The sequence below is a fragment of the Carettochelys insculpta genome, chromosome 5 (assembly GCF_033958435.1).
Source record: "Carettochelys insculpta isolate YL-2023 chromosome 5, ASM3395843v1, whole genome shotgun sequence".
Lineage (NCBI taxonomy): Eukaryota > Metazoa > Chordata > Testudines > Carettochelyidae > Carettochelys > Carettochelys insculpta.
This window is the reverse complement of record NC_134141.1, coordinates 88,367,838-88,395,414: the sequence shown is the minus strand read 5'-3', so window position 1 is coordinate 88,395,414 and position 27,577 is coordinate 88,367,838. Positions and strand designations below refer to the sequence as shown.

Sequence of the window (27,577 nt, the reverse complement as noted above, 5' to 3'; positions counted from 1 at the left end):
TGGCCAGAACACAGTATTCATTTCTTACTGGTTTGGGGATCTTCACCTCCATGGAGCAGCCAGTAGAAAAAGATGTAAGGTATGTTTCCTTGTGTCCATCAGAGGAAATTCACATCTTAATATTCCTGGAAACTTTTTAAATTACATAGGCAGAAGATAAAGTAACATTTCCCTTATGAAAGGTACTTTAGCAAGTTAAATTTGGTTATTGTTTTTTGGTTTGTTAAACCTACAAAAATGCTTCATTGTATTCACCTTTCTTTCCCTCTGAAGGCCAACCACACTCTGGGTTGTTGCAATCAGGAGTCATCAGCTGCTACGTTATGTATCTCACTTTCTCATCTCTCTCAAGCAAGCCGCCAGAAACAAGTAAGTTATCTTGAGCTTTAAATCATGCTACATCAAAAGTAAATGTGTTTTAGGCTTTTGGTTATCATGCCAAACAGATAAGTGCCTGGTCGTGAGTTCAAATGACAGGAGTAGTGAGTAAGCCAATGTGTGCAATACTAAGCAGAAGGAGTTACAGGCTGGACACTTGTCTGCCTCCTTTTCACGTCTATCAAATATTTTTTCTCCATTGCTACTTTAGCTGCCATTACAGTAAGAGCTCTTGCTTTCCCCCTTTTAATGGCTGTGCTAGATTGGTTCCATGTCCCCAATTAACTAAGCAAATGTCTTAGGTTTTGGCCCCATTTTTCTTTTTCCATAAAAAATGCTCTCAAGTCTTTTGTTTTAAAGAACGTTTGAGTAGTACTGACTGGTGTTCTCAGAGAATAAAATATTAAGATACGTTGGGTGTCCTTGTACAGTAAAACCTTGAGTTACTCAGGGTTGTGTTTCTGCAATGCTCGTGCAACTTGAATTTTCATGCACGTTGAGGGAAGACAGGAGCTAGGCTGCAACTTGGTTCCTGGCTCCCATGGGCTTGCAGGAGCTGGGAAACTGACCAGCCTATTGGGACTGGAGAGTTTCCTGGCTCCCAGAGTGGCAGAGGGATGGGAACCAGGGAGCAGCCTGGTTCCCATCTCCCTGCTGTTTGCCACTTGTGGGATCTGGGAAACTGACCAGCTGGTTAGTTTCCTGGGTCCCACAAAGAGCAGGGAGCTGGGAATCAGGCAGCAGCCTGGCTCCTGACTCCCCTCCACTTGCAGAAGGGAAACTGAGCAGGGCAGCAGTGCTGGTTAGTTACTTGGCTCCAAGGAGTAGAAGGGGGCCAGGCTGCCACCTGGTTCCAAGCTCCCCGCCACACTAGAGAACAGGAGACCGCTCCTGTCAGGGACAGCATCCTGACTTGTGGCTCCCCTCCCCGAGTGGAAACCTCTCCTGTCAGGAGCGGCAGCTGCGAGTCAGGCTCTGTCCCTGACAGGAGTGGTTCCTTGCTCATGTCAGGGATGGCAGCCTGACTCGTGGCTGCCACTCTTGAAAGCAGCATCTGCCACCCCTGACAGGAGCAGAAACTGCTCCTGTCAGGGGAGGCAAGAGTCAGGCTGTTGCCCCTGACAGGAACCGTTTCCCCTCTACCGTCAGGCACAGAAGCCTGGCTCACAGCTGGTGCCCCGGACCGGAGCAGTTTTCCTCTCCTGTTGGGCGGCAGTTGCACTGACTCAAGACACACAACTTGCTTGCGCGTATCTCAGGGTTTTACTGTTCTTCCCATACATACTAACTTGAACACCTTGCATCTCGTATTTATAGAGCATCTTCAGCTGCCAGGAAACCTTACTGCTCTTTTCTAACAATAGACTTTTTCTTAAATTTGGTTTAATCTCAATTTTTCTTCCAAGAAACTTTTTTTTGGAATCTATCCAAACTGGTAAATCTTGTGAACAGAGAGTCATTTTAATAGATATATGTTTCAGATGAATTACACTAAAGCCCGTTCTCTGATCTCTGCAATTTAGGTGAGCCGTAGTAAGGTTTGCCTCCTTTTCACTAGAACAGCAGTAACTGGGGGAAAAAAAACTATGAAGAAAGACTTAGTGCTGTGCAGGCTGTCCTCTGTCTGGGCTGGCCACCTGTCAGAGGGAGCACTGAAGAATGGAAAAATCTGGTAAATCTGAATGAGAAATCCAATTTATAGGCAAGAAAACTATTAACCTTTTGTGCAGCTAAACTGTCTTGATTTGGTGAACGTAGAAATTCATTCCAGGAGATTAAAAGTTGGTGCTGGGATTTCCAATATAATAAAATAATAAATAAGCTCAGTGCATTTGTAGTTTTTGTAATGACTAAAACACTAAACATCTGTGCTAATGGAGGGTGTATCCAGGTGTGGTTATTGCGAGGGTCCTGTCAAGTTCACAGTCCATTTTGGTCAATTTCTTGGTCAGACGGTTTTTTTAAATAATAAATTTAATGATTTCAGCTCTTTAAATCTGAAATTTCAGTGTTGCAGTTGTAGGGGTCCTGACCCAAAAAGGTGTTGTAGAGGATTGCAAGAGTACTGTACTGAGCAGGTGAGGTGTATGTGGTACTGCTGTCCTTACTCCTGCATCTCTCCTGGTGGCAATGCTGCCTTCCAAGGTGGGCAGAAGCAGAGCAGCGGCTCGCTGCCTGGGAGTCAAGGTCTGAAGGCAGCACTTTCAATAGCAACAGCAGAGAAGTAAGGCTGTCATGGACTGGCATTGCCCTTAACTTCCATGCTGCTGTCTGCAGAGCTGGGCCCGCAGTCCGCAGCTGCTGCTCTCCAGAGCTGCGTCTACACGTGCACGCTACTTCGAAGTAGCGGCAGTAACTTCGAAATAGCGCCCGTCACGTCTACACGTGTTGGGCGCTATTTCGAAGTTGAAATCGACGTTAGGCGGCGAGACGTCGAAGTCGCTAACCCCATGAGGGGATGGGAATAGCGCCCTACTTCGACGTTCAACATCGAAGTAGGGACGTGTAGACGATCCGCGTCCCGCAACATCGAAATAGCGGGGTCCTCCATGGCGGCCATCAGCTGGGGGGTTGAGAGATACTCTCTCTCCAGCCCTTGCGGGGCTCTGTGGTCACCGTGGGCAGCAGCCCTTAGCCCAGGGTTTCTGGCTGCTGCTGCTGCAGCTGGGGGTCCGTGCTGCATATACAGGGTCTGCAACTAGTTGTTGGCTCTGTGTATCTTGCACTGTTTAATGAAAGTGTGTCTGGGAGGGGCCCTTTAAGGGAGTGACTTGCTGTTGAGTCCGCCCCGTGACCCTGTCTGCAGCTGTGCCTGGCTCCCTTATTTCGATGTGTGCTACTTTGGCGTGTAGACGTTCCCTCGCTGTGCCTATTTCGATGTTGGGCTGAGCAACGTCGAAGTTGAACATCGACGTTGCCAGCCCTGGAGGACGTGTAGACGTTATTCATCGAAATAGCCTATTTCGATGTCGCAACATCGAAATAAGCTATTTCGAAGTTGGGTGCACGTGTAGACGTAGCCCTGCTGCCCAGCGCTGAAGGCAGCAGCGCAGAATTAAGAGTGGCGTGACAAGGTATCGCTACACTTACTTCTGCGCAGCTGCTGGTGGCCCCCATGCTTTGGGGTGAGAACACGCCCACTTGGAGAAACACTGAAACCCCATTAAAGCTGTCTAGTCTGGGGTAAAAGCACAAAGATGACCAGATTTCACAGTGAGATGAAATTTCATGGTCTGTGGTGCTTTTTTCTGGACTGTGAATTTGGTAGAGCCCTAGTTACTGCCTGTGCAAGAACAAGTACCGTGCAGGTGGGGATTAGAAATATTCCAGTCCTTGGCTCAAAGCAGATGGATTGGTCAAGCAAGAGTACGTGTGCTCTGGGAAACCACGGGCTATGCCAGCAATTTGCCAGGATTCTGAGGCCAGCATGTAATTTACCTAGATTTTAAAATAAAATTTCCCCATAACCAATGTGGTTCTTTGTGCATCTCAGTCCATTTCAGGACTAGAGTGGCCACAGGTCATATTTTAGCCCTCATTGAGCCTATATTTGGCACTGGGACTACCCTTAAAACTCCCCTCTCTTAAACAGACATTGTACAGAGTAACGTGACCCCAGCTTTACAAACAGTAATGCGTTTATAATGTAAGTATAATTTTAAATCTCTTCAAATGTCTCTTGGCCCTCAGAAGTAGAGGGAGGTGAAGTGTTAGTGAACCCAATCTGCTGAGAAGCTGAGATTGTATCAGCTACCCTAGGGCCTGATCTTTCGCCACTCTGCCCTTGTGAGCCAGCTACGGAAGCATATTGTAGTTCTGCCCTCAAGGAAGCAACATCTCTGGCAATACTAATTTCAGCCTCCCAGCCCTGATCATCTGTCTAAAAATCCAAAATTTTGGTGATGTTTCAGGACCAAGTTAGTCTTCTGAATATTTTCCTTAATCTGAAGTCAAAGGTGCCTCATTAACTGTAAACATTTTGTTTTTTAAAGTCTTGGATGAGAACCATAAGAACATCACAATCTGTGTGCCGGACTTTAGCCAGGGCTTCCACAGAGACGAAAATCTGGTTACTGGATTGGGCACTACTCTCCTGGTTTGCTGCATTTTATATTCTTGGTAAGTCTGTTCTTTTGTTTGTTTGTACAATTATTCATTGTTAATTGGACACGGTGACCAGACAGCTTATAAAATCTTAGCTGTGTCCAGTTCACATGAAAAGCAGTTGCTAGAAGTAGAATTGAACCAAAGGAGAGGAATTAATCTGATCATATGTCCCCACTATCCCAGAACAGGTGGATGTTTCTTCTAAAACAATCAGTAACCTCTGAAACCTACCAATGATTTAGCATGTTGTGAAAAAGAACCACATCTACTGGTTGAAGAAAAACTTCCAAATGTGAACTACCTCAGCCATCAGTTCAAAGCCTGTTAAAAACCACTAGCCGTGTTCAATCCAAATTGCGGTCAGCGAAGCTACTACTTTGGTGATACTTTCTGCAGAATTTAAGACTTTCCAACAAAGTGATGTTTCTGGTCTTGTTGATTAAGAAAGTTTTCAAACGTGAACCAGTGCAGCGTTGCCTTCCTGCGTCTGCAGCTGCTTTAATGTGCCTGTCTGCAAACTCAGGAAGACAATACTCTGTACTGGTTCACATTTGTAAACTTGAAAACATCTTGACACTAGAACACACTTGAAAAACATTGAGACCAGAAACACCACTTTGTTGAAAAGTCTTAAATTCTGCAGAAGGTATCACCAAATTGTAGCTTCTCTGACAGCAGTTTGGATTGAAAGTGGTTGGTGGTTTTTAACATGGTTTGAACTGTGTGACAGATGGCTGAGGTAGCGTGGGGTTGCTCTCCATCCATAGCTATCCTAAAGGAGCAGTCAACTAAACTTCCTGAATGCTGTGTGCATAGTGAATTGAGATATGTCCTTCATGTGTCTGGGATCAAGCACTGCTATGCTAGTATCTGAAAATCTGAAAGCAACACTGACTAGAAGCCCTCGTGAAACTCATTAGTCTCTTTGGCTGTCCATGAGAGAAAAGCAAAACAAACCCCCAAATGACGTACAGTAGAATGTCAAATTCCAGGCACTCCAGGAATGGAGTTTGTTTGTAACTGAACAAAACGTTACAGTTGTTCTTTGAAAAATTAATTGAACATTGACTTAATATAGCTTTGAAACTTAACAATGGAGAAGAAAAATGCTGCTTCCTCTTTATTTTTTAGCAGTTTACATTTAACACATTACAATATTTGTGGTTGTTTTTGTTTTGTGTTGTGTTTTTTTATTATTTGTTTGTTTTGGTCTCTGCTGCTGCTAGAGTGGGTACTTCTGATTCCAAATGAGGTGTATGGTTGACTGTTCAGTTCATCATTCTGAAGTTCTACTACAACTTAGATTTTTTTGTTTTAATTGTTTAATATTGATGTTCAGTGGTATAAAGAGTGTTGTTTGTAATCCAGTGAAAGACACTTTGGCTGTGGCTACACTACCTCTCCCTTTCAGAAGGGGCATGTAAATACAGCCGTTCTAAAATACAAATGAATATGCAGCATCTCATTTGCATAATAGCACCCCCTCCCGGCCTGTCAAAAGTGATGATTTCAAAATAAAAATAGCTGTGTATCCAGGGTTCCTTCATAGAATACTAGGACTGGAAGGGACCGCAAGAGGCCATCGAGTCCAGCCTCCTGCCCCAATGGCAGGACCAAGTACTGTCTAAACTGTTCCTGATAGACATTTATCTAACCTGCTCTTAAATATCTCCAGGAATGGAGATTCCCCAACTTCCCTTGGCAATTTATTCCACTGTTTGACCACCCTGACAGTTAGGAACTTTTTCCTAATGTCCAACCTACACCTCCCTTAGGGCAGTTTAAGCCCATTGCCTCTTGTTCTACCCTCAGAGGCCAAGAAGAACAAGTTTTCTCCCTCTTCCTTATGACACCCTTTTAGATACCTGAAAACTGCTATCATGTCTCCCCTCAATCTTCTCTTTTCCAAACTGAACAAGCCCAATTCTTTCAGCCTTTCTTCATAGGTCACAGTCTCTAGACCTTTAATCGTTCTTGTTGCTCTTTTCTGGACCCTTTCTAATTTCTCCACATCTTTCTTGAACTGCGGTGCCCAGAACTGGACACAATACTCCAGCTGAGGCCTAACCAGCACCAAGCAGAGCGGAAGAATGACTTCTCAAGTCTTGTTCACCAAACACCTGTTAATGCATCCCAGAATCATGTTTGCTTTTTTTGCAACAGCATCACACTGTTGGCTCATATTTAGCTTGTGGTCCACTATAACCCCTAGAACCCTTTCTGCTGTACTCATTCCTAGACAGTCTCTCTCCATTCTGTATGTGTGAAACTGATTGTTCCTTCCCAAGTGGAGCACTTTGCATTTGTCCTTCATCCTGTTTACCTCAGACCATTTCTCCAATTTATCCAGATCATTTTGAATTATGACCATGTCCTCCAAAGCAGTTGCAACCCCTCCCCGCTTGGTATCATCTGCAAACTTAATAAGCTTACTTTCTATGCCAATATCTAAATCATTGATGAAGATATTGAACAGAACCAGTCCTAACACAGACCCCTGTGGAACCCCACTTGTTATACTTTTCCAGCAGGATTGAAGGCCATTAAGAACTACTTTCTGGGTACGGTTATCCAGCCAGTTATGCACCCACCTTATAGCAGCCTCATCTAAATTGTATTTGCCTAGCTTTTTTTATAAGAATATCATGCAAGACTGTATCAAATGCTTTACTAAAGTCTAGGTATACCACATCTACCGCTTCTCCCCTATCCACAAGGCTCATTATCCTATCAAAGAGAGCTGTCAGGTTAGTTTGACATGATTTGTTCTTTACAAATCCATGCTGGCTGTTCCCTACCACCTTCCAAGTGCTTGCAGATGATTTCTTTAATTACCTGCTCCATTATCTTTCCTGGAACTGAAGTTAAGCTGACTGGCCTGTAGTTTCCTGAGTTATTCTTATTCCCCTTTTTATAGATGGGCACTATATTTGCCCTTTTTCAGACTTCTGGAATCTCTCCTGTCTCCCATGATTTTCCAAAGATGATAGATAAAGGCTCAGGTACCTCCTCTATCAGCTCCTTGAGTATTCTAGGATGCATTTTATCAGGCCCTGGTGACTTGCAGACATCTAATTTTCCTAAGTGATTTTTAACTTGTTCTTTTTTTATTTCAACTTCTAGCCTTACCCCTTTCCCACTAGCTTTCACTATGTTAGGCATTCCTTCGTCAGACTTCTCAGTGAAGACCGAAACAAAGAAGTCATTAAGCATCTCTTTCATTTTCAAGTTCCCTGTTACTGTTTCTCCCTCCTCACTGAGCAATGGCCCCACCCTGTCCCTCGTCTTCCTCTTGTTTCTAATATACTTATAGAAAGCCTTCTTGTTTCTCTTTATGCCTGTAGCTAGTTTGAGCTCATTTTGTGCCTTAGCCCTTCTAATCTTGCTCCTGCATTCTTGTGTTGTTTGCCTATATTCATCCTTTATAATATGTCCTTGTTTCCATTTTTTATATGATTCCTTTTTTATTTTGAGATCATGCAAGATCTCCTGGTAAAGCCACGGCGGTCTTTTGCCATGTTTTCTATCTTTCCTACGCAGCGGGATAGCTTGCTTTTGGGCTCTTAATAATGTCCCTTTGAAAAACTGCCAACTCTCCTCAGCTGTTTTTCCCTCCATTTTGCTTCCCATGGGACCTTACCTGCCAGGTCTCTGAGTTTACCAGAATCTGCCCTTCTGAAATCCATTATCTCTATTTTGCTGTTTTCCCTTCTACCCTTCCTTAGAATTGTGAACTCTATGATTTCATGATCACTTTCACCCAAACTGCCTTCCACTTTCAAGTTGTCTACCAATTCCTCCCTATTTGTTAAAATCAAATCTAGAACAGCTTCCCCCCACAGCTTTTTCAACCTTTTGGAATAAAAAGTTGTCTCCAATACAATCCAAGAATTTACTGGATAGTCTGTGCCCTGCTGTATTAGTTTCCCAACGTATACCTGGAGAGTTGAAGTCCCCCATCACCACCAAATCCGGGGCCCTGCGTGACTTTGTTAGTTGTTTAAAAAAAGCCTCATCCACCTCTTCCACCTGGGTAGGCGGCTTGTAGTAGACTCCTAGCAGGACATCACCCTTGTTTTTTACCCCCTTAGTCCAACCCAGAGACTCTCAACACGTCCATCTCCACCTCAGTCCAAGTGTGTACATTTTTAATATATAAGGCAACACCTCCCCCCTTTCTTACTTGTCTATCCTTCCTTAGCAGGCTGTACCCTTCAGTACCAACATTCCAATCGTGTATTATCCCACCAAGGATTATCCCACTACCGATTTTGAAAGCACCTTTCTTCCCAAAAAAATTGTGGAAAAAAATATACTGGCAGTCCTTTTAAAGCAATTCTCGTAGCTTTACAATTCTTAACATTTAGCTCAGCTGAAGAATAAATATGTTGAGGTGGAAAGTAAATACAAGAAAATGCTCTGGTGCAATAATAGTGTGTTCATTTAAAAGTATCTGGAGTTCATGTTGTATTAAAAAGCAAAAATCCCTTACGAAACCTTTTGGTAGAGGGACGTGTGACAACTTCTTATGCTTTAAAGGAAACTCTTTGGGGGTGGCATTGAGACAACCTCTGAACAAGGTGGTACATCCAGTCCTCTCTTTAGAAACCAGGCTACCTTGGTATTTCCTGTCAGAGCTGAATTTGGTCACATCTGTCTGTGCATTTGTGATATCCCAGTAGTAATATTGCAGTTACTATCTAGGAATGAACCAGGAAAAAACTCCCCATTGTGTAGCAACGCAAATTGTTGTGCAACCGTACTACAGCGCTCCCAGTTTTGCATGGACTCTGCACTGAATAAGAGTTTACTTCAAAATCTCCACCCTCCAAGAATTTAGCCTTTCCTGCAAATGTAGATATTTCTAAACACAAAGTATCTTTCACTGGATTACAGACAACATCCTTTATACCTCCCCAATGTAGAGGTCTTAGGTCAGGGGTGTGCAAAGTCAGTGGGGGGGTGGGTACACCCCTTGAGGGGGGCATGAAATTTCATATAGGAGGTGCAGTTCGATCAGCCACCGCTGTCTCCCTCTATACCCACACAGCCCCCTTCACGGAGGGAGCACAGTGCATCCCTTTCAGGAGATAGCCACTCATTTCTGGGGACATTGGGAGAACCCTGGTAATTGCAGGGGCGAAAAGTGGGACCTGACATAAAGAGTTTGCTCACCCTGGTCTTAGGTGGTGCAACCAGTTCTTTCATCTGGAGAACCTACACCACCCTGGTAAGGCCTATCAGACCCGGATCTTGCCAGGAATCCATATAGTCTCAATATCCATATTTGATTATTGAAATAACCTCATAAATAACATTCATTATTCCTATGAAAAGTAAATCTTTCAATCCAAGGGGAGATTTGTCAGTGTGGAAGGACAGGCTGTGAAGTGGCATTCTTTGGGGACAATCAGTACAACAAATACCACCATGTATAGGACTAAATGAGAAACTCATGTCTCTGTGGCTCATTCCTCAGTATGAGACACAGCCCCCTAACTGATGGGAGTGAAACTAGGGGTGGAGAAGGTAGTTATGTTGCTAACTGTTTCAGAAGGGTTCATTTACTGCAGTGCTGGAGCCCAGGGAGATCTGGGTTAATGGTTCAGTGTGGGATGTGGAGAGGTTGTGTAACATTTTCTTGGAAAAGAGGAAGGATGGGTGAGAGCTGGTTTCAGAGAGAAGTGCAGTGGAAACTGGTAAGGATGTCCCCAACAAACATGACTTTATGGGAACTGTATAGTAGTGAGACAGTCTTCTTAGAACAGTTTCCCAATTTTATTTTTCCATGGACTCCTATTAAACATGAAAGAATTTTGTGGAAAATGCTCTGGAATGGCAGAGTATTTGTTATGCATAGCCGGGAGAATCTGCTCTGAAGTGCAAATCAGTGTGTTTTGCTTTTATATTGACTGCTGGCTGGTGGCATTGACATTAATACAAGCTGTCTAGTTTATTCTTAAGTTCCTGATTACGGAATGCGTCAGGTGAGGGTTATCTGTCCTGTCAGTTTGTACTTGCACAGAAGAAACTTTGCACAGACTTAGCATTTGATCACCTGCCCTTTGTTATTACTTACTTCAGCGGGTGTGGGACTGACTGCTTAGGGTATATCTGTGCTGCAGCATTGAGCTAGGTGCCCAGCCCAGGTTAAATGGATCCATGCTAGCTTTGTTTGAGTGCATGCTGAACTCGGAAGTGTGGCTGTTTTGTGGCTCTGGCACGCATTTGACTTAGCTACACTCACTCACATCCAGGAGCTTGGGAGTCTGAACTGCAGCTAGAGCAATAGCATCCATAGTGCCAGCATTAAGGTGACCATATCTCCCTGTCCCAAGTACGGGACAGGGAGATAAGGTGAGGAGAGGTGGCGGCTCCTGGCTCCACCAGGCCCTGGGGAGCTGGAAAGGAGGCGGCAGCTGCTGGCGCTCCCTGTGATCCAGAGGAATGCGGCAGCTGCTTGCCCTCCCCCAGAGCCCCAGGGAAGCTGCAGCTGCCAGAAAAGAGGCAGCCCCCAGACCTCCCCCAGAGCCACAGGGAAGCGGCAGCTGCCCACACTTCCCGACTTCCCTGAGGCTCGGGGAAGTGACTCCTGCCAGCAGCTGGGCCTGTGCAGCTGCTGGTGGAAAAGGTCAGTGGGGGAGGGCCCAACTATGAGACAGTGAGTCCCTTTTAAAAAAAATAAGTCAGGACGCCTTTTTGGCATCTCAGGTACAGGACCATCCTGCCCAGTATGGACGGATGGTTGGGTTGGGAGGCTCACAGTCATCTACCTACATAGAGAGAGTGCTTAGCACCGCAGGAGACGTACACTGAATGTTCTGGCACTATCTTCTTTTTGATCCTAGTTTGACTTCAACAACGCGTGCAAGCTCGGAAGCGCTGAGAGGAATATACGCAACGCCTGAAACAGAAGTGAGTTGTTATTTCCTGGCACTACCACAGATTGCTTCTTCCCACCAGACCATCTCAGTGCTGGTAGTCATGTGGTCTGTCTGCTGATTGTGTGTGGTGTTAATTTAGAATTGGCAAGGAGAACTCAGACAGATGGCATAAAAGGGCCACCTGCCTCTTGAGCAACCTCTGGTGGCCACAAGTGGCTCTGTAGAACTCAGTGTCTGTTTACCCCATTTTCAGGGTCCCTGAAGGACACCTCTGTAGCTCAGCAATGCCCTTCCTAACTAATCGTTGCCCAAATAAAGTTCTCAGATCCCCAGCACGTCTTTCTGCCGGGGGTTGTGCCAAGGTCTTCCCTGTCTGGAGGCTGTTCACGCCAAGCGCTCTGTGTAGTCTTCCTCTGTTGCCTGTGAAATAGGGGTTCTCTTGCTCCCTCCCAATTGCCATTCCCTGCCTTAGCAGTTCCTACCTGAAATCTCTCCCTCTAGCTTCACACTGGTGTTTTCTCCTTGAGCAGCCCACCCCTCGCCTCCCCACTCCCTTCTAGGACTTCCTGCTGCTTTGTCAAAGGTAACTGTAAAATACTAGGACTGGAAAGGACCTCGAGAGATCACCGAGTTCTGTCCCCTGCCCTCTCAGCAGGACTAAGCACCATCGAGAGTTGACCAGCCCTCCCAGATATTCCTCTAACCTGCTCTTAGAATCCTCCAGTGATGGAAATTCCACAACCACCCCGGGCAATTTATTCCAGTGTTTAACCACCCTAGCAGTTAAGATTTTCCTGATTTCCACCCTAAGCCTCTCTTGCTACGTTTTAAGCCCATTGTTTCTTGTCCTATTGTCAGAAATTGAGAATCTTTGTTCTCCCTCCTCCTTGTAACAACCTTTAATCATCTGATACCTGCTCAGGTGTGCCTCATGAATAACTGGTGTTGGCTGGTCCCGGGCCTGAAGAGGCAAACCACACTGTTATGGCTAGCTAAGTAAAAAGCCTGTTCACACTGCACATGCTCATCTTGTGGGGAAAAAAAGGTGGAATTATCCAGGTGTTTCCTGAGTCCTTACTTCCTGGGCTGGCTCCTCAGCAGTTCCTGCCTGTCCCTCAGGGCACTTGCTTAATGGATCGTAAATACGATTCTACTGACTTTGCAGTTTTTTCCTCTAGCATTATCCAGACTTTCGTGATGTTACAGCTTGCATTAAACTGGACTGTAACTGTTTTCCAGAAGCTCACTTCATCTCAGTTAAGGCAGAAAAGCCCATATTTGTTAAGAGTACAACCAAAAATGAGGTCATTATATTTTAGTTGTAGAACAGGGCATGTGAGAAAATTCAAAGGTAGTAAATACATCAGTGTTTCTTAATATCTTCCTAGCCAAAAACACTCACTCTTTTTGTTCTTTGTTTTTCTTTTCCCCCCTCCCCCACTTCTGTGGCTCTCCTTCCTGGCATTTTTTACAGTAAAAGATTATGAATTTAAAGGTACTTCTGAGTGTCTGCCATATGAGGAGAGATTAATAAGGCTGGGACTTTTTAGCTTGGAAAAAAGACAGTTAAGTGGGGGAATATGATACAGGTATATAAAATCATGACTGGTGTGGAGAAACTAAATAAGGAATTGTTATTTATTCCTTCTCACAAAATAAGAACTAGGGGTCACCAAGTGAAATTAATAGGCAGCAGGTTTAAAACAAACAATAGGAAATATTTTTTCACACAACACACAGTTAACCTGTGGAACTCCTTGCTGGAGAATGTTGTGAAGACCAAGACTACAGTAGAGTTTAAAAAAGAAATAGGTAAATTCATGGGGGATAGGTCCATCATTGGCTATTAGCTAGGATGGGCATGGACGGAGTCCCTAGCCTCTGTTTGCAAGAGTCTGGAAATAGGCAACAGGGAATTGATCACTTGATAGATTACCTGTTCTGTTCATTCCCTCTGGGGCACCTGGCATTGGCCACTGTCAGAAGACAGGATACTGGGCTTGATGGGCTGTGGTCTGACCTAATATGGCTGTTCATATGTTCTTATAAATTGCCATACTATATGTGGTAAAAGAGAGCCATTTTATTGCATAAGTATATTTGTTAGCTCTGTGTGTGTATAGATAGATATACACATTTATATTTGGTAGCTTCACAAACATATATTATAACAGAGGTCTTCAGCACCCAGCATGGAAGACTGAATTCCAACTTCTATTTTGCTTCCCTTATTTTATTTGCTGTAGCATCCATCCATGCAGAAATGTCTGTGTTTTGTCTTAGCCAAGGGTGAATTCTGTGGAAAGCTTGAGCAAGTAGCATCACAACACACTTAACTCCATATAAGCATTAAAAAATTAAAATAAATAAGTTTTTTCCAATGCACTCGTTCAGAATCTCTGCACCCTGCGTCAAGCTAGATACTTCAAATGCAGCTGCTTTTTTTTTTTTGGTAGTTCTCTGAGACTTAGAACCTGATCCTATGTGCTATAAAAGCTGCTCTCTGGGTATCATGAAACTATCAACAGATTCTAAGCTTTCCTACTCTTTTAAAAAGTGGTGTTTCTAGCCTTTCTTGTTTGCAGATATAAGTATTTAAAAATGCTATAGTATTTAGCTTTGAGTATATAACCAACATGCGGGTAGTACTCATAGGAATCTTCGAAAAGTAGTAACTGCTTATGACTGTTGAATAGATACTATTAACACTCCATTTTGCAAAATCACTATACTTGAAGGGACTGTGTCTGGTACTCTAGGCGATTGCGTACGTAATTTTAATAATGATCTCCTGTGCTGGATCCCAGTGCACATTTTTAGCACACTTTGACCCACAATAGTGCTTGAGCTGCTTCAGACCCCAGTCGTGTCTTGCCAGTGTGAGAACTGAATCAGTTCAAGCTTTCTGGAATGCTAGAATGCAGATCACTGAAAGGGAAGTGGAAGGCACTGGCTGTCATGGTAATGACCTGGTAACCTGGGACCATTGGTCTGAGAAGGCTACACTGCTTTGCTAGGGTACTTAACAGTTGAGTTATTTCTAAATCATTTGGTTTTAAAGAGTGGTAAGAGGACTGTTGTATGTGCATATAAAGGAATGACAGGCAACGGCCAATTAATTGCATTCTGGTTCAGCTTCCCTGTGATAAAGGGCCTTTGTCTTTTGGCAAGAAATGTAAACGTAATTTTTCAGCTGCATTTGTTTATACAGAAAGTCTTTCAGTACCTCAACTAGAGATAATTAATCAAGCTGAATGGCTATTTGTGTGCTAGCCAACAGTACTAATTATGTCACTTACTGTGAAAGGCCTGCATTTCTGACGCGTGTATCTAAGGAAAAAGCACTGTCTTTGAAGGGACCCAGCATTAACTCTAAGATTTTGATGTAGCCAAATTATAATGGAAGCGAAAGGCAATAAATCTTGTCTAAATTTAACTTATAAAAATAACTTGTTATATCCAATGATGGGAATAGCATTTATTTTCCTGTTTCAGTAAACTTAATCAGTGTTTTAAACAGGAATTTTCCTAGTCTTTTTGTCATCTTTTGTATGCGGAGTATTCATCATACCAAGGCAATGGAAAAATCCTTGTCTATTAAATTGAAGTACAAATTGAACCTCTCTTGTCCAGCAGCCTTGGGACCTGACTGGTGCCAGACAAGAGAATTTGCCAGATGACAGGTGGCCAATATATTCTACCACATTAACACTTCCACTGCTTATTGGACTCTCAAAAGACATTTAGGGGCAATTAAAACTAAATAACATCACAGAACACTGAGAGCCAGGACTGGTGGCTGTATACAAACGTTATGGGACCACAGGAAACATGGCCCACACCCATGATAAGTGGTTGTGCAGCTAACTAAAATCATGCCGGATTATGGAGTTTGCCGGACAAGAGAGTTTCAGATTAGAGAGATTCAACCTGTATAAAGTTCACAAAACTTAAAGTAGAAAATAATTTCCTGATACGTACTCTTTATGGTACTGCAAACACAAATAATTTCCTCTTCCCCCCAAAATGAAACACAAACACGAAATAACAAGTAATGTTGGAGATGTAATATAGACAATGCAGCGTTAATACATTCTATGTGGAATTACATAGAAGAAGAAAAATTCGATGAAAACATACAATAAAAGTGCGATGTTATGTCCTAGAAGGCAGTGGAAATAGACCACGCTGGCCATGTCCCAATGCATTTCAGAATTGTCAACGGACCCTCAGTGAAGAACTCGCTTCTAGACTGAGAATTGAGATTTGTCCACCAAAAAAGAAAAGAAAAAAAAAAAAGTAAAAATATCTGAGTTACATAGGAGAGTATAAAGATAAAGTAACATTCAGTTTAAACTGGACATTTGCATGGTTGGTGTCAAGTTTGAGGCTTATTGGTATGATCAGTCCTGCTGAGTGTAGTCAGCATCTCTAATATTCCTCGCATTTCTATAAAGAAATGTTATTTTTAAAAACACCTGTGACTTAGATCTAAAGAAGTAACTGCAATGCACAGCTATCTTATGGCACTACTCCTCCTTGACATTGCTACCCTGAAGTAATTTAAATAGGGGCCTTAGATGATTTAAAATGGATAGGTGCAGTATATTTCTTTATAAATGGTTGACTAACACCAAAGCTTGCAGAGTAGGTGCCTAATTTCCGTAAGTTGTGTTGCTGTAAATTGCTTGGCTGTTCCTGATTGAGGCTTTAACTGTGTTGTCTTTGTAAATGTACGAAGCAATGTTTTTACCAGTTAGGATTTGTAGTCTAGGCGCATTGGGCTCACTTAATTTGCTGTGCTGTTTCTCTGTTGTTGCATATAACCTCACTATTAACTTTGTGTCTGCCTTGTAGGTAGCACGTTGCTGCTTTTGCTGTGCCCGAGATGGAGAGGGTAACTATGCTTCCCTTGTACATTTTGCTTAGCATTGCTTGTGCCTTTTAGGTTAAACCAGAGGTGTACAGCTAAAGCAAGACCCCATATATACAAAGGCACATGTGTCATAATTTCTGTGGAAGTTTGAAAGTTTTTCAATAGCATTAAATATTATTCACAGAGTAAGAGCGCTCTGAAATGCTTTGATTTTTATTTATTTTAAAATCTATGAAATTTTCTGTCATCTGAAATTTTTGTAAATAATTTTTTCCACTCCATCCTGGGGGTGGTTCGTCTCTCTTTCAGCACGATATGAATTTTAAAAGTAGTCTCGAAGGGTAATGTCTGCTCTGAATGTAATTGTGTGTGGGAAGAGGATGTGTTGTGCTGTCGCAGCCAGATTTGTGTGCTCTGCTCCTGTATTCAGCCTCTGGGGTGCAGGCACTACAGCAAATGGTGTGCGCTGTCAGAAGATCCAGCGTTCAGACTCTCGCTGTGGTATCCGCAGGGGAAAGTTCCTTAGAGCGAGGCCAGCACAAAGCGAGGAAGCTCAGGATCCTGTGATCAGAATAAACATCTGAATTCATGACAGTGCTTAAATTCCATTCACTTCAGTCAGACTTTAGCATGTGCCTGAAGTCAAAGGCATGCTCTGCTGGATGAGGATATTTACCTGAACTGGGCCTAAAATTAACCCTTTTAATTAGTTCCATAGGATGTGAACTCTACCACTATCTCTATTCTGTGTGAAAGCCTTCTTCTTTCCTGTTTCACACAGCTGACGCTGAAGAGCAGGTGGAAACCAAGGGAGGTCAGACTGTAATTTATGATGAGAAGACAGCCACAGTGTACAGCTATGCCTACTTCCACTTCGTTTTCTTCTTGGCTTCCCTCTATGTGATGATGACAGTAACTCACTGGTTCCAGTAAGTAAATTCGAAGGACAAATCATAGAACGGGAAGCAATCTCTAGAAGTCATCAAGTCCCATCCCCTGCGCTCATGGCAGGACCCAGCTCCATCTAAAGCAGGGGCGGGGAACCTCTGGACTGCAGTCTGAATTTGCACCACGGCTTGCCTGGATCCATACCTTGAGGCTCCGGACTTCTCTCCCCAGCATCTGGCAGGGCTGTAGAATGGGGTGCAAGGTTTGGGGCTGTGACCTAGGATAGAAGGGAATAGTGAGTTGGGATGTGGGAGTGTGTGGGATGCCTGGTGCAGGCTCTGGCTGGGAGGTGCTTACCTAGACTGCTCACGGCCAGCAGCCTAGTGGGACTCTTTGGCAGGCCCCCTCCCTGCCCAATCCCCACCTGCTGCTCAAAGCGGCTGGCTTCTGGGGCCACATGTGTCTCTGTGTGGCACAAACCATTGGATTTCAGCAAGTGGAAGCTACAAGGATTATGCTGAGAGTGGGGGCAGGGTGCAGAGCTCTCCTGTGCCCTGCCCCAAGGGGGCGCACGCTGTGCAGAGATGCACATGCTGGACCCTGCAGTTGGCATGTGGGGTTGTGGCATGTAGGGACATTGGCGGTCCAGAGGATCATGGTAGGCTGGATCTGAATGTTTGAGGGGCCCACGGGCTGAGTTTTGCCACCTCCAATCTAGATCATTGATGAAAATGTTGAATGGACCTGGTCCCAAAACTGACCCTTGCAGAACCCCACAGAACTCTTCCAGCATGACTGTGAACCACTGAGAACTACTCTCTGAGAATGGTTATCCAACCAGTTATGCACCCACCTTACAGTAGCCCTATCTATGTTTTTTTCCCCCTATTTTGTTGTTAAGAAGGTTATGTGAGACTGTATCAGATGCCTTACTAAATTCTAGCTATATGCTTCTCCCATTAAAACTTTTCATCCTATCGAAGGCTGCTTCTGGTTTTCTGGGAATAAGGGAATGTCAAAGCGGGGCACTTGTTTTGAAGCTGCCCCCATCTACACTGTTAATCTGCAATTTGAAGTCGGCACTTTGAAATTTGTGCGGATGCCATTATGCTAATGAGGTGCTGGATATGCATGTTAGTGCCTCATTAGCCTGCTTTGAATTGCCTCATTACCATGCCACCTCCAACAGGAGAGCGAGCATTTAGAAGCAGCCAAAGAAAGCTAGTAGATTGGTTTGACTTGATTTTTTTTCTTTACAAATCCATGCTGACTGTTACTCATCTAGATGTTTGCAGATGGATTCCTTAATTATTTGCTCCATCATGTTTCTTGGCAGAGAACGTAGGCTGACTGGTCTGTAATTCTCTGGGTAGTCCTTATTTCCCTTTTTATAGATGGGCACTATATTTGCCCTTTTCCAGTCTTCTGGAATCTCTCCCATCTTCCATGACTTCCAAGATAGAGAAAAATCTAACATTGACGTAGTGTTATGTGATGGGTCTCAGTGTGGGAGTACAGTTCTAATACCCAAAACTGGAACTGTTACATTTTATCTCCAGAGACAGATGGTTGAGAGAGAATGTGCAGGTCTGTCCTGGCTGTTACTTGAACAGAGTCCTCACTGTTCACCTGCCCCAGGTTGAGAATTCAGTTGCACGTGTCCCAAAATGAGCACAGGGAAATAAAATCTAAAATTGGAATGTAAAAGCTTACTGCATTTCTTGTTGTCCTCTCCCTTCATCTCTTTAACAGTTATGAAAGTGCCGAGATTGAAAAATTCTTCAGTGGAACCTGGTCCATCTTCTGGATTAAGATGCTATCATGTTGGGTGTGTGTCCTGCTCTACCTGTGGACTCTTGTAGCACCTCTCTGCTGTCCAACCAGACAGTTCTCCGTGTGAAATGCACAAGCACTAGTCTGTTACAAATACAAATCAGTCACTTTGATGGAGAAATCAGGTGTCTTAACATGCTGGTTAGTTACCTCTTGTCATATGAAACTGTAGATCAGTAGACTTCCTCTTTTTTAACCATTCTTTTTTTAAACAACAAAAATGGAGCCCAAGCAACATACAGTATCTGTTCAAGGACAACGTTGCAATACGGATGCAGAAGGGCTGGGAAAATACAACTAACGTTACATAAACTGGAATAAATAAAACAGTTGTAGAATAATTAACAATCTGACCTTATTCAGCAGAAAATCAAAACCAAACATAGTGCAAAGTGTGTATTTTCCTCATGTGGAATATCGAATACCTTGTAACAAAAAGAAATGTATTCCTTTTTATATTTTTTCGTTACTGCTGCCTTTCACAGTGATTATGGTGATTCAAACTATCCTTTTATAGAGTACACAAGTCTTGATACCTGTCTCTAGATAATGTTCTACAGAAATGCACCTAAAATACTACGTTAGTGGTAGAATACTTGTGAGAGTTTGACTAGGGCAGAAGTTGGGCAATATATCTGTTAAGAGGTTTCTAAATATATGAAATGACTCAGTAAATATGATACTACAAATATGGAATGATAGAGAAACATACCAGTGGCAATAGAAATATTTATTATGTAAACGGAAAGGCACCTTTTAAGTACGATTGGCGTGATAGGTGACATCTGAAATATTCAGAGAAACTAGATATTGTAAAAGGATATGCTATTAATATATATTCTCTCTTAATTCAAACTTCTACAGAAGCTAAAGAGTTATGTAATTCAAAACAGGCCCAATTATCAGCAAAACATGAATGTTTACCTATAACTTAAATTATATTAATGGACTTCTGAGGGATTTGTTTGGCAAGTGGTAGCTGAGAGCAGACTCCCCTGTTTATATACAGATATTATGTATGGTACCTTCTTTATTAAAGAAAAATCACAATGTGTGCCATGCAAACAAAGGCGACGCTAAGCAAATGTAGGGAAACCTTGTTCAATGTCTTAACCTTAAAAATGAGAGTGCCAAGCCCAATTTTTGTGCTCTATTTTTGCCTGCATTTAGAGGTTTCCCTCAGACTTCAGCCTCAGATTTTCGCTACTAATTTCTTATTACTTTAAAGTTTGGTTATGGCCAGGAAATGAACTCTGGAAAATGGCATCACCTTATTCCATAAGTTTGCTTGTGAGGTATTCAGTTGTGCAATTTGGAGGTGGGGCAGGGACAATGGGAGATGGAAACATTTTTTCTGCTTTTTTAGCTAGCTTAGGAGCACAGCAGTACTATGAGAGTGTAAGCTGAAGTTTGTCCCAATGGCACTCCATCAACAGATTGGCCAGGTACGTTCTTTGTGGAGACTCTTCCCATCAAGTTGAACAGCTTTTAATGTAAATGGAACACGTGCTCAGGCAACGACTGACCCAGTAAACATCAGGCATAGGGGAATTCTGCAATTTTACTATGGCTCCAAATACAACAATTGCTGAATTCCCCAAGGACTAAAACATGGACCCCATTTTGGATGTGGACATGCCATTTTGAGTTTTTCTTGGTTAGAACTAGATTTGAAGGCTATCAGTTTTTCAGTGGATAAATAAAAAGAAAACTAATATGAATCCTTCTGAATTGCAGTAGATTTAAAACTGTCCTATTGCTACCAGTGTGCTGAATTAAAACAGGAAGGAAGGAAGACAAGACGACTTTCCACTTTGATATAACCCTGCTGTCTGTGTAACTACAAAAAGTTAGTGAGGTTTACATCTGCACTGGCCAGAAGCTTGGAATGAGTGGTGATGGGTCACTCAGTGATTACCTGTTCATACCCTCTGAAGCACCTGGCATTGGCCATTGTTGGAAGACAAGATACTGGACTAGATAGACCTTTTGGTCTGACCCAGTAGGGTCATTCTTATGCTCATTGTCCTTTTAGTTGAGCTCTTTTCTTTAGGAATAGAACACTTACAGCTTAGTGTGTTAACAGATAAAGCCTTATGTGATTCTGATGAAAATTAGATGGTCTGTCAACGTGTTATGCCTTGATTGTTGTGTGTTTCATTAATTATGGCAGTTCTGCTCTGCCATATAACTGATAACTTAGCACCTACTCTGGTAGATTTGTTCTATTAATATTATTTCTATTACTTCTAACATGCATATCACTGGCAACTGTGCACTAAGGGGTGAGATGGGTTTAGCAGAAGTGAGATGCAGATTTTTACACCTGGGCCATAGGTATATGTCAGCTTTTGTTAGGTTCCTGTTTTCTTTTTTTTTTTTTTCCCTTTTCTCCCAGTCACTTCCCTAAACAGCCCTTACTAAACCAAAACACCCCATCCACTGCTAGCCTTACAGTACTGCCTTTTAGTAATTCAGTAGAACAGATTGCTCAGTGCTAAGAACTATCATTTAAATAAAGAGCTGAAATGAACCTTTCCCCTCTGCTACAAGGGGAGGGGACTGGGCATCCTGGACACCTTGAAGACATCTCAGGTAAACAGTATCTGGGCTTTTTCCTTGGCGCCAGAAAGGCAAAAAATGGCTCAGTCTCATTGTGGGCTCTGAGTTGTTCTGATATGGCTCTGCAAGGGTTGAATTATTCCCAAACCCTGCACATCCCCATCCTCCAAGCAAACTCTGTAGAGTTTGTGAAGTCTTATAAGCATACACTACTAAGCATACTGTTACCAGGGCTTAATATCAGAATCTGCTTTATGCTGAAAACTGATATATGGGTTTCTTTGGTATGGCCATACAAATAAATAGGTGTTAGTTTAAATAAGTTTTGCAGTTAAGTTATAATGCTGAGCAAATAGTTTTCTGGGTTTTGATGGATTATGCTTCCACTATATGGCTATAAGGTTTTGATCCTGCAAGGAGACTTCATGTCTAGAGTCCCATTGATACCTGAAATAAAAAGAGAGTAAGGACTATGAGATAACTTGGGGCCACCTTGCCCAGATTGTACCGTTTACTGTGTGATGAGCAGGAAAAGCAACAGCATTGGGCAAATTATGTAGAACATTCAGATTCATTTAATTTAAAAAAAAAAAACAGATTTATTACAAGTTGAAACTTTCTTGTCTGGCTTACTTAGAACTTGACTGGTGCCCAATGAGGGAGTTTGTCGAACCTTGGGAGGTCAGTATTGTCTAGCACATTACCAACACTTGCACAGCTTACTGGGCTCTTAGAAGACGTTTAGGGGTTAATTACAACTAGCTTGCAGTACAGGACATTGAGAGCCAGGACTGGTGGCTGTAAACAAACTTTATGGGACCACAGGAAACTTGGCTATTCCTGTGATAAGTGGTTATCCAGCTAACTAAAATCATGCTGGACTACAGATGTTTCTGGATGAGAGTGTGCTGGATTACAGTGGTTCAACCTGTATTTAAAAAGAGAATAAATTATTGCTAGTGTTAGCCAGTGAAGAGAGTTGCTAGTGTAAGCCAATTCCTAGTTCAGATCCAAATTCTGATATTTTTTTTATAGTTACAGGGTTTTTCAAACTGTTTTGATTTGGTTTTAGTGCTCTGAACGGCAATTGATGTACAATCCAGAAAATCCAAATGAAATTCTCCAATGTCCAGATATCTGTAAGTGTAGCACTGAGGTGCCAAAGACATCTGTGGTATGAAAAACAAGTATTAAAATATCAGTTTTTGTAACATGGCGCAACCTGTGGGATCTTAGCACCCTAAAAGAGAGCTCTCAACTGTGCAAAATGATATAGTTAAGAGATATGAGTTGACTCATTTAGGTATTTTTTCAAAATATGCATGGACCAGGGCATCCACTTTCTTAAAATATAGTGAGACACTGCATAGGCAGTATCTGCCCCCCCCCCCCCCCCCCAAAAAAAAAAAAAAGACCTTCTGTATACACTGCGTGCTCATTGTAATGACATTATGTATGACAATAGCTATTTTGCACACAGAAAATGATACCGCGTAAGCACCAATCATTCTTGCCACTCCAGCACTTGCGTCCCTGGGTCCACCCCACAAACCCACCTTGCAAATTACGTGTGGGTAGGTTTTGCAGAGTTCGATTAGGCTGCAGAAGGAGCAATGGAGGATGACTGTACGCTGCATTATCCCATTCCAAACTAATGCTCTGTGAGCCATGCTACCAGAAGGAGAAAGCCCAGACAAAAAGTTGCAGGGGCTGTTCCTTCATACAGATGTCCAAAAGCCATTTCGATCCCTGGACATCTGTGCAGATGGAAAGCCATGTCTGGTTGCTGGTTTTCCCTGCTGGAGAAGATAACATTGCCTTTAGACTCTTTTGAGTTTAGGCCCAGGGAGTTTCCTTAATGATGTATTTCCTTTGGCAGGACAGCACAATATTGGGGTGTTGGCGGGAGGGGGGTTTAAAGTAGTTTAAAAAAAAAACTGTACTGTGAATTTCCTACTGACAGCTATTTGTATGATTCCTGACGTCATGTGTCAGGATCTGTCACAAGTCAGGATATCCAGCTCATAGATCACGGTCTGCTCAGATGAACGTACATTTTTAAAAAGTGCCTATTATACATACCTCTGCTAGAAATAATAATGTAGTTGAGGTTAAAACTGGAAGAACTGAACTGAGCCTATGATTCAATGGTGCTGCCTCATATACCACCTCTGCATTAATACTTAACTGTCTGAATTTCTGAGTGTACTTGACAAACTTGTGTGTCTGATGTAGACTACTGCTATGTAGTAATCGGGAATAGGAAAGACTTGTAAAGGGTGGAATGAAAAGCCTCTAGTGTCTAATGCTGCAGTGTTAAGTGCATGTTATGAGTCATGTCTTGGAACAAAAGCTAAAGAAGAGGACAACTTTTTCTCTCCCATATGTTTATTACATTTGCTAGATAACTGTACTCTCTTGCTTGACATCCAGTAGATGCCCATGCTGACTTTGGCCCTGGCACATGCCTTGTATATATCTTTGGGAGGAGGAGGTTGACTTACTGTGAACTTAAGTGAGTTGCATTAGTCTGCCTTCTACAATTCGCATGAACCTTCAAAGCTACACGCTTTTCACAAGGAGGAATTTCCCGCGTCCAGGTGAACGGGGAGTATGTTACTGTCAATGAGTAGAACCCATTCTTCCTTTGCTGCTGCTTCCAGAAATCTATTCCTGTTTAATGTGTATTGAAATGAAAAGGCCAGCTCAAGTCTTATTTCAAGATGTCTGTTTCTATTGGAGGAATCATGGATGGCATGGGGTAGAAGGTTGCTTTGCAGTAGGCTTGTTTTGTTGTAGTTTCCCCGCAACTTCAAATCTTGGGTTCTGAATACTTTTTTCTTCTTTCTTGCAGTATTCCACTTGAGCCTTGAGCAAACATCCATTCCTTTGTTAGCAAAGACATTTGTGGGAAGCCCAGATTCACTCCTGTTAGAAGTCATGTTGACTGAGAAATGAGTAAGCCTTCAAACCCAAGTACAGTAAATTCATGTCCACAGAGAGGTCGTCTTAGTCTGTATCTGCACAAAACAAAGAAGTAATCATATAGCATTTTAAAGACTAACAAAATGATTTATTAGGCAATGAGCTTTCATGGGACAGACACAGTTCAGATCTGGAAATTCTGAGAAATACGTATTTGTCATTCTATCACCCGGAACTCTCAAACAACTGGTATTTTAACCAGAAGTAAATTTTAGTTTACACATTCCAAAAGTACAGTATTGTGAAAGTAAATACCAATACAGCAAATACAGGGTACAATACTACTGTTGTTGGTAAATAAAGTACTCTGCATACATTATGGTTTCCTTCTCAATAGCTAATCTTGTTTTTCTTTAGTGTTATGCATTGCTAGGTATACCTCTCTGTTATCAGAATAGTTGAATATCCAACAACCCCCTTGTCGCAGGACTTCTGGAGATGAAAAAGTTTACTGTAGCTGGATTAGCAAATGAGACCTTAGAAGGACCACGTGAAATGCAAATGGACTTGTCTGTGCTCCGCTTGCCCCACAGTTTGATCGTTCCAGTACATGCAGATGGTGTATTTAGGCTCCGTGAGCAAGTGGATGTGGGAAGTGGGAAACTCTTCTCTGGTTCCAGTGTAAATTGTGACCACATTTGAAAGGACCATTTTATATGCTAAGCTTTGAACTCCCTTCAAAATCACTTCAAACATAATAAAGTTTCATTTAAAATGTGGATTGGCTTTTAAAAAACACAAAGTCAAATACTTACCCCTTTAACTTTGCTACAGCTTTCCCGGGGTAGCCTGGGTTTTCCAGTATACCCATTAGAGCTTCGGGGGATATTTGCATGCAGCAGTTCAAACGGAGTTCCCACAGACCAAGGAACAAAGGACTTTTGATATAAAAAGTTTAAGTAATATGAGTATAGATTGACACAGGGCCTCTCTGATTCAGGAAGCTGTCAGGACCTCCTGTCCAACCCTCATAGAAAGGTGGGTAAAATCTTGGCTTAGTGGGACCCTATAAGACTGATGATGACTTGGAAAGCCTTTAAGCATGTGTATAGGAGCGGGGTTGGAGTTGTGTTGTATGTTTTCTCTGGAATGCTTTTACCCTTTGAATAAATGTGTTTTGCTTTGTAAAGGATGGTTGGGAACTGGCATACATTGTTATAGCCCTAGTGGAAAGATTAAGTGGTCCGATCTATTGTTGAAATCATAGTGAAATGTAGAGTGAAGGACTGAAAACTTAAACCTCTAGTCTGGATAGAAAGAGACATGATTGTCCATGGGAGGTGACCATTGGAATTTTGAAACCTTAAGCTGGTGCCCGTTAGGAAGACTGGACAGGAACAAGAAGTCAACCCTGAAACTCTGACAGACTGCTTCGATAAAGAAAATATTAGCACAATTATGCAAATGTTTAACCTCTGTCAGTGCTCTATTTCAAATCAGTGTATCAGGGGAATTTAAGCAATCAGAATGTAGCTACCTTGCCTCTAGGACACCAGGCCTATCCACACATTTTACAAACTGAACTGGAAGCTCTAATCAGTCAGTAACAACAGTTCACTGACTTTGCTAATTATTCCTAACACTCTAAGCTCTTTGATTTTTCTCCAAAACAGGATTGTAAAACCATTTATTGGGAGCCCTCGTGTACATTTCTCACATAGTTAAACTAGCAAAATTATCTACAATGGAGACTTGATAGTACTTACAATGTCTCCACTTTAAATTCTGGTATCCAGAAATATTTGCATGTTTCTTCCTCAGTCTGTCGGTTCTTGTTTTCTTTCCTTGGTATCTTAAGAAAATATAAGCAACTAAAAACTGGCCAAATTCCTATTCCTACGTCCTACAGTCCTAGTAAAGAACAAAGGGAACCAGATGATCTTTTCTACCTGGACTTGAGGGGGAAATAGGAATCAGTTCTATAGTCAAAACTGACCCAAATACTTTTTACCTCCATGGCAAAATTACATCTTTCTGATTTGTGTAAAGCAGAATCTAGCCCTTGCGGCCTGTAACTTCTTTGAAGGAATGTGGTATGAATGAAGTGGAATTTTATTGTGTTAATATTCTGGTTTTTAAAGTATCGTGTAAGCTTTTTGTTTGCTCTGGTGCTACACTTGCTTCTGTAAAAGGAAATCACAGGGGCCATATATTTTAAAGGCCTTGATTTTTTTTTTTTTTTTTTTACACTGACTCTCAATGATTCAATCCCGTTAACGTACATTGTTGTACTTCCCGCATGCAAAGGGCATGATACCCCACAAATGTCCAGAAATGAGGAGGGATGGACAGATGGGACAGACACACAGATCAGTTGAAACAAAATCCTTGGCTTGGATTAGTTAGGCCTACCATGATGATTCACTTTAATATGAGAGGAGAGTTTATAATTTAGCAGTAGATTTTAAACCCACTAAGCTTACTAATAGTTAGTGTTTTTAGTGTGGCTTTTAGAGTTGTTCCATGTCTGTTAATGTATTATAAAATATAATTTAAAGTTAGTTTGAATTTCAAGCACATTGACTTATTTCCCCAAGTTGTTTTTCCTGTCCTGACTGCTGCAGATCCTAGCCATTTGCACAAATCTCTTTTTAACAACTGCAGTTGTCAGTCTTGAACTCTTTCAGCATTTTAACAAGGCTTTAAAAGTTCTGATAAGTCTAAAGCTTGCATGGGGGTGGAGTGTTTCAGTACAGTAAATCTGTGTTTGCCAAAGAATTATCCATCCAAGGCCTCGAAAAATTTTGAAAAACTAAGTAAATCTTTTGATGTTACTCATACCTTAATTTTGTTTTTCTCCTATTAAAATAGGTTCATATGTAATAAGATGTGGCTGGGCAATCTTTGTGCACCTGATGTAAAGAAAATAAATTTGTTACAGAAACTTTTAGCTTCAGCCTAGTATCAAAATTTAGAATATAAAATCTCCAGAAAATATTTACAAGACATGAACTAAGGTCCATTTTACTGCTTTATGTACCTTAAATTTAAGCTTAATTTTCTGTAACGCTTCCAAAAATGGGATGCAAACGATCCAAAACATTAAGTATTTTAAAATAGTCTT

General features: G+C 42.2%; 1 protein-coding gene across 2 annotated transcripts in view; it reads left to right on the top strand.

The window, feature by feature from the left end:
• SERINC5 (serine incorporator 5) overlaps positions 1-24,570 on the top strand; it is a 65,242-nt gene extending 40,672 nt beyond the window's left edge. Inside the window, exons 7-13 of one of the 2 annotated variants that reach the window (XR_012645777.1) lie at positions 274-369; positions 4,371-4,497; positions 11,334-11,400; positions 16,227-16,266; positions 17,027-17,174; positions 18,886-19,107; positions 24,383-24,570. Coding sequence is in view for 1 of the 2 variants with exons in the window: in XM_074995478.1 (XP_074851579.1) it covers positions 274-369; positions 4,371-4,497; positions 11,334-11,400; positions 16,227-16,266; positions 17,027-17,174; positions 18,886-19,033 (626 nt within the window). In the remaining variant the exon portion in view is untranslated. Of the gene's footprint in view, positions 1-273; positions 370-4,370; positions 4,498-11,333; positions 11,401-16,226; positions 16,267-17,026; positions 17,175-18,885; positions 22,909-24,382 lie in introns of those variants that run through there. The other variant, XM_074995478.1, reaches the window with a different exon arrangement.
• Positions 24,571-27,577: the final 3,007 nt, after the last annotated feature.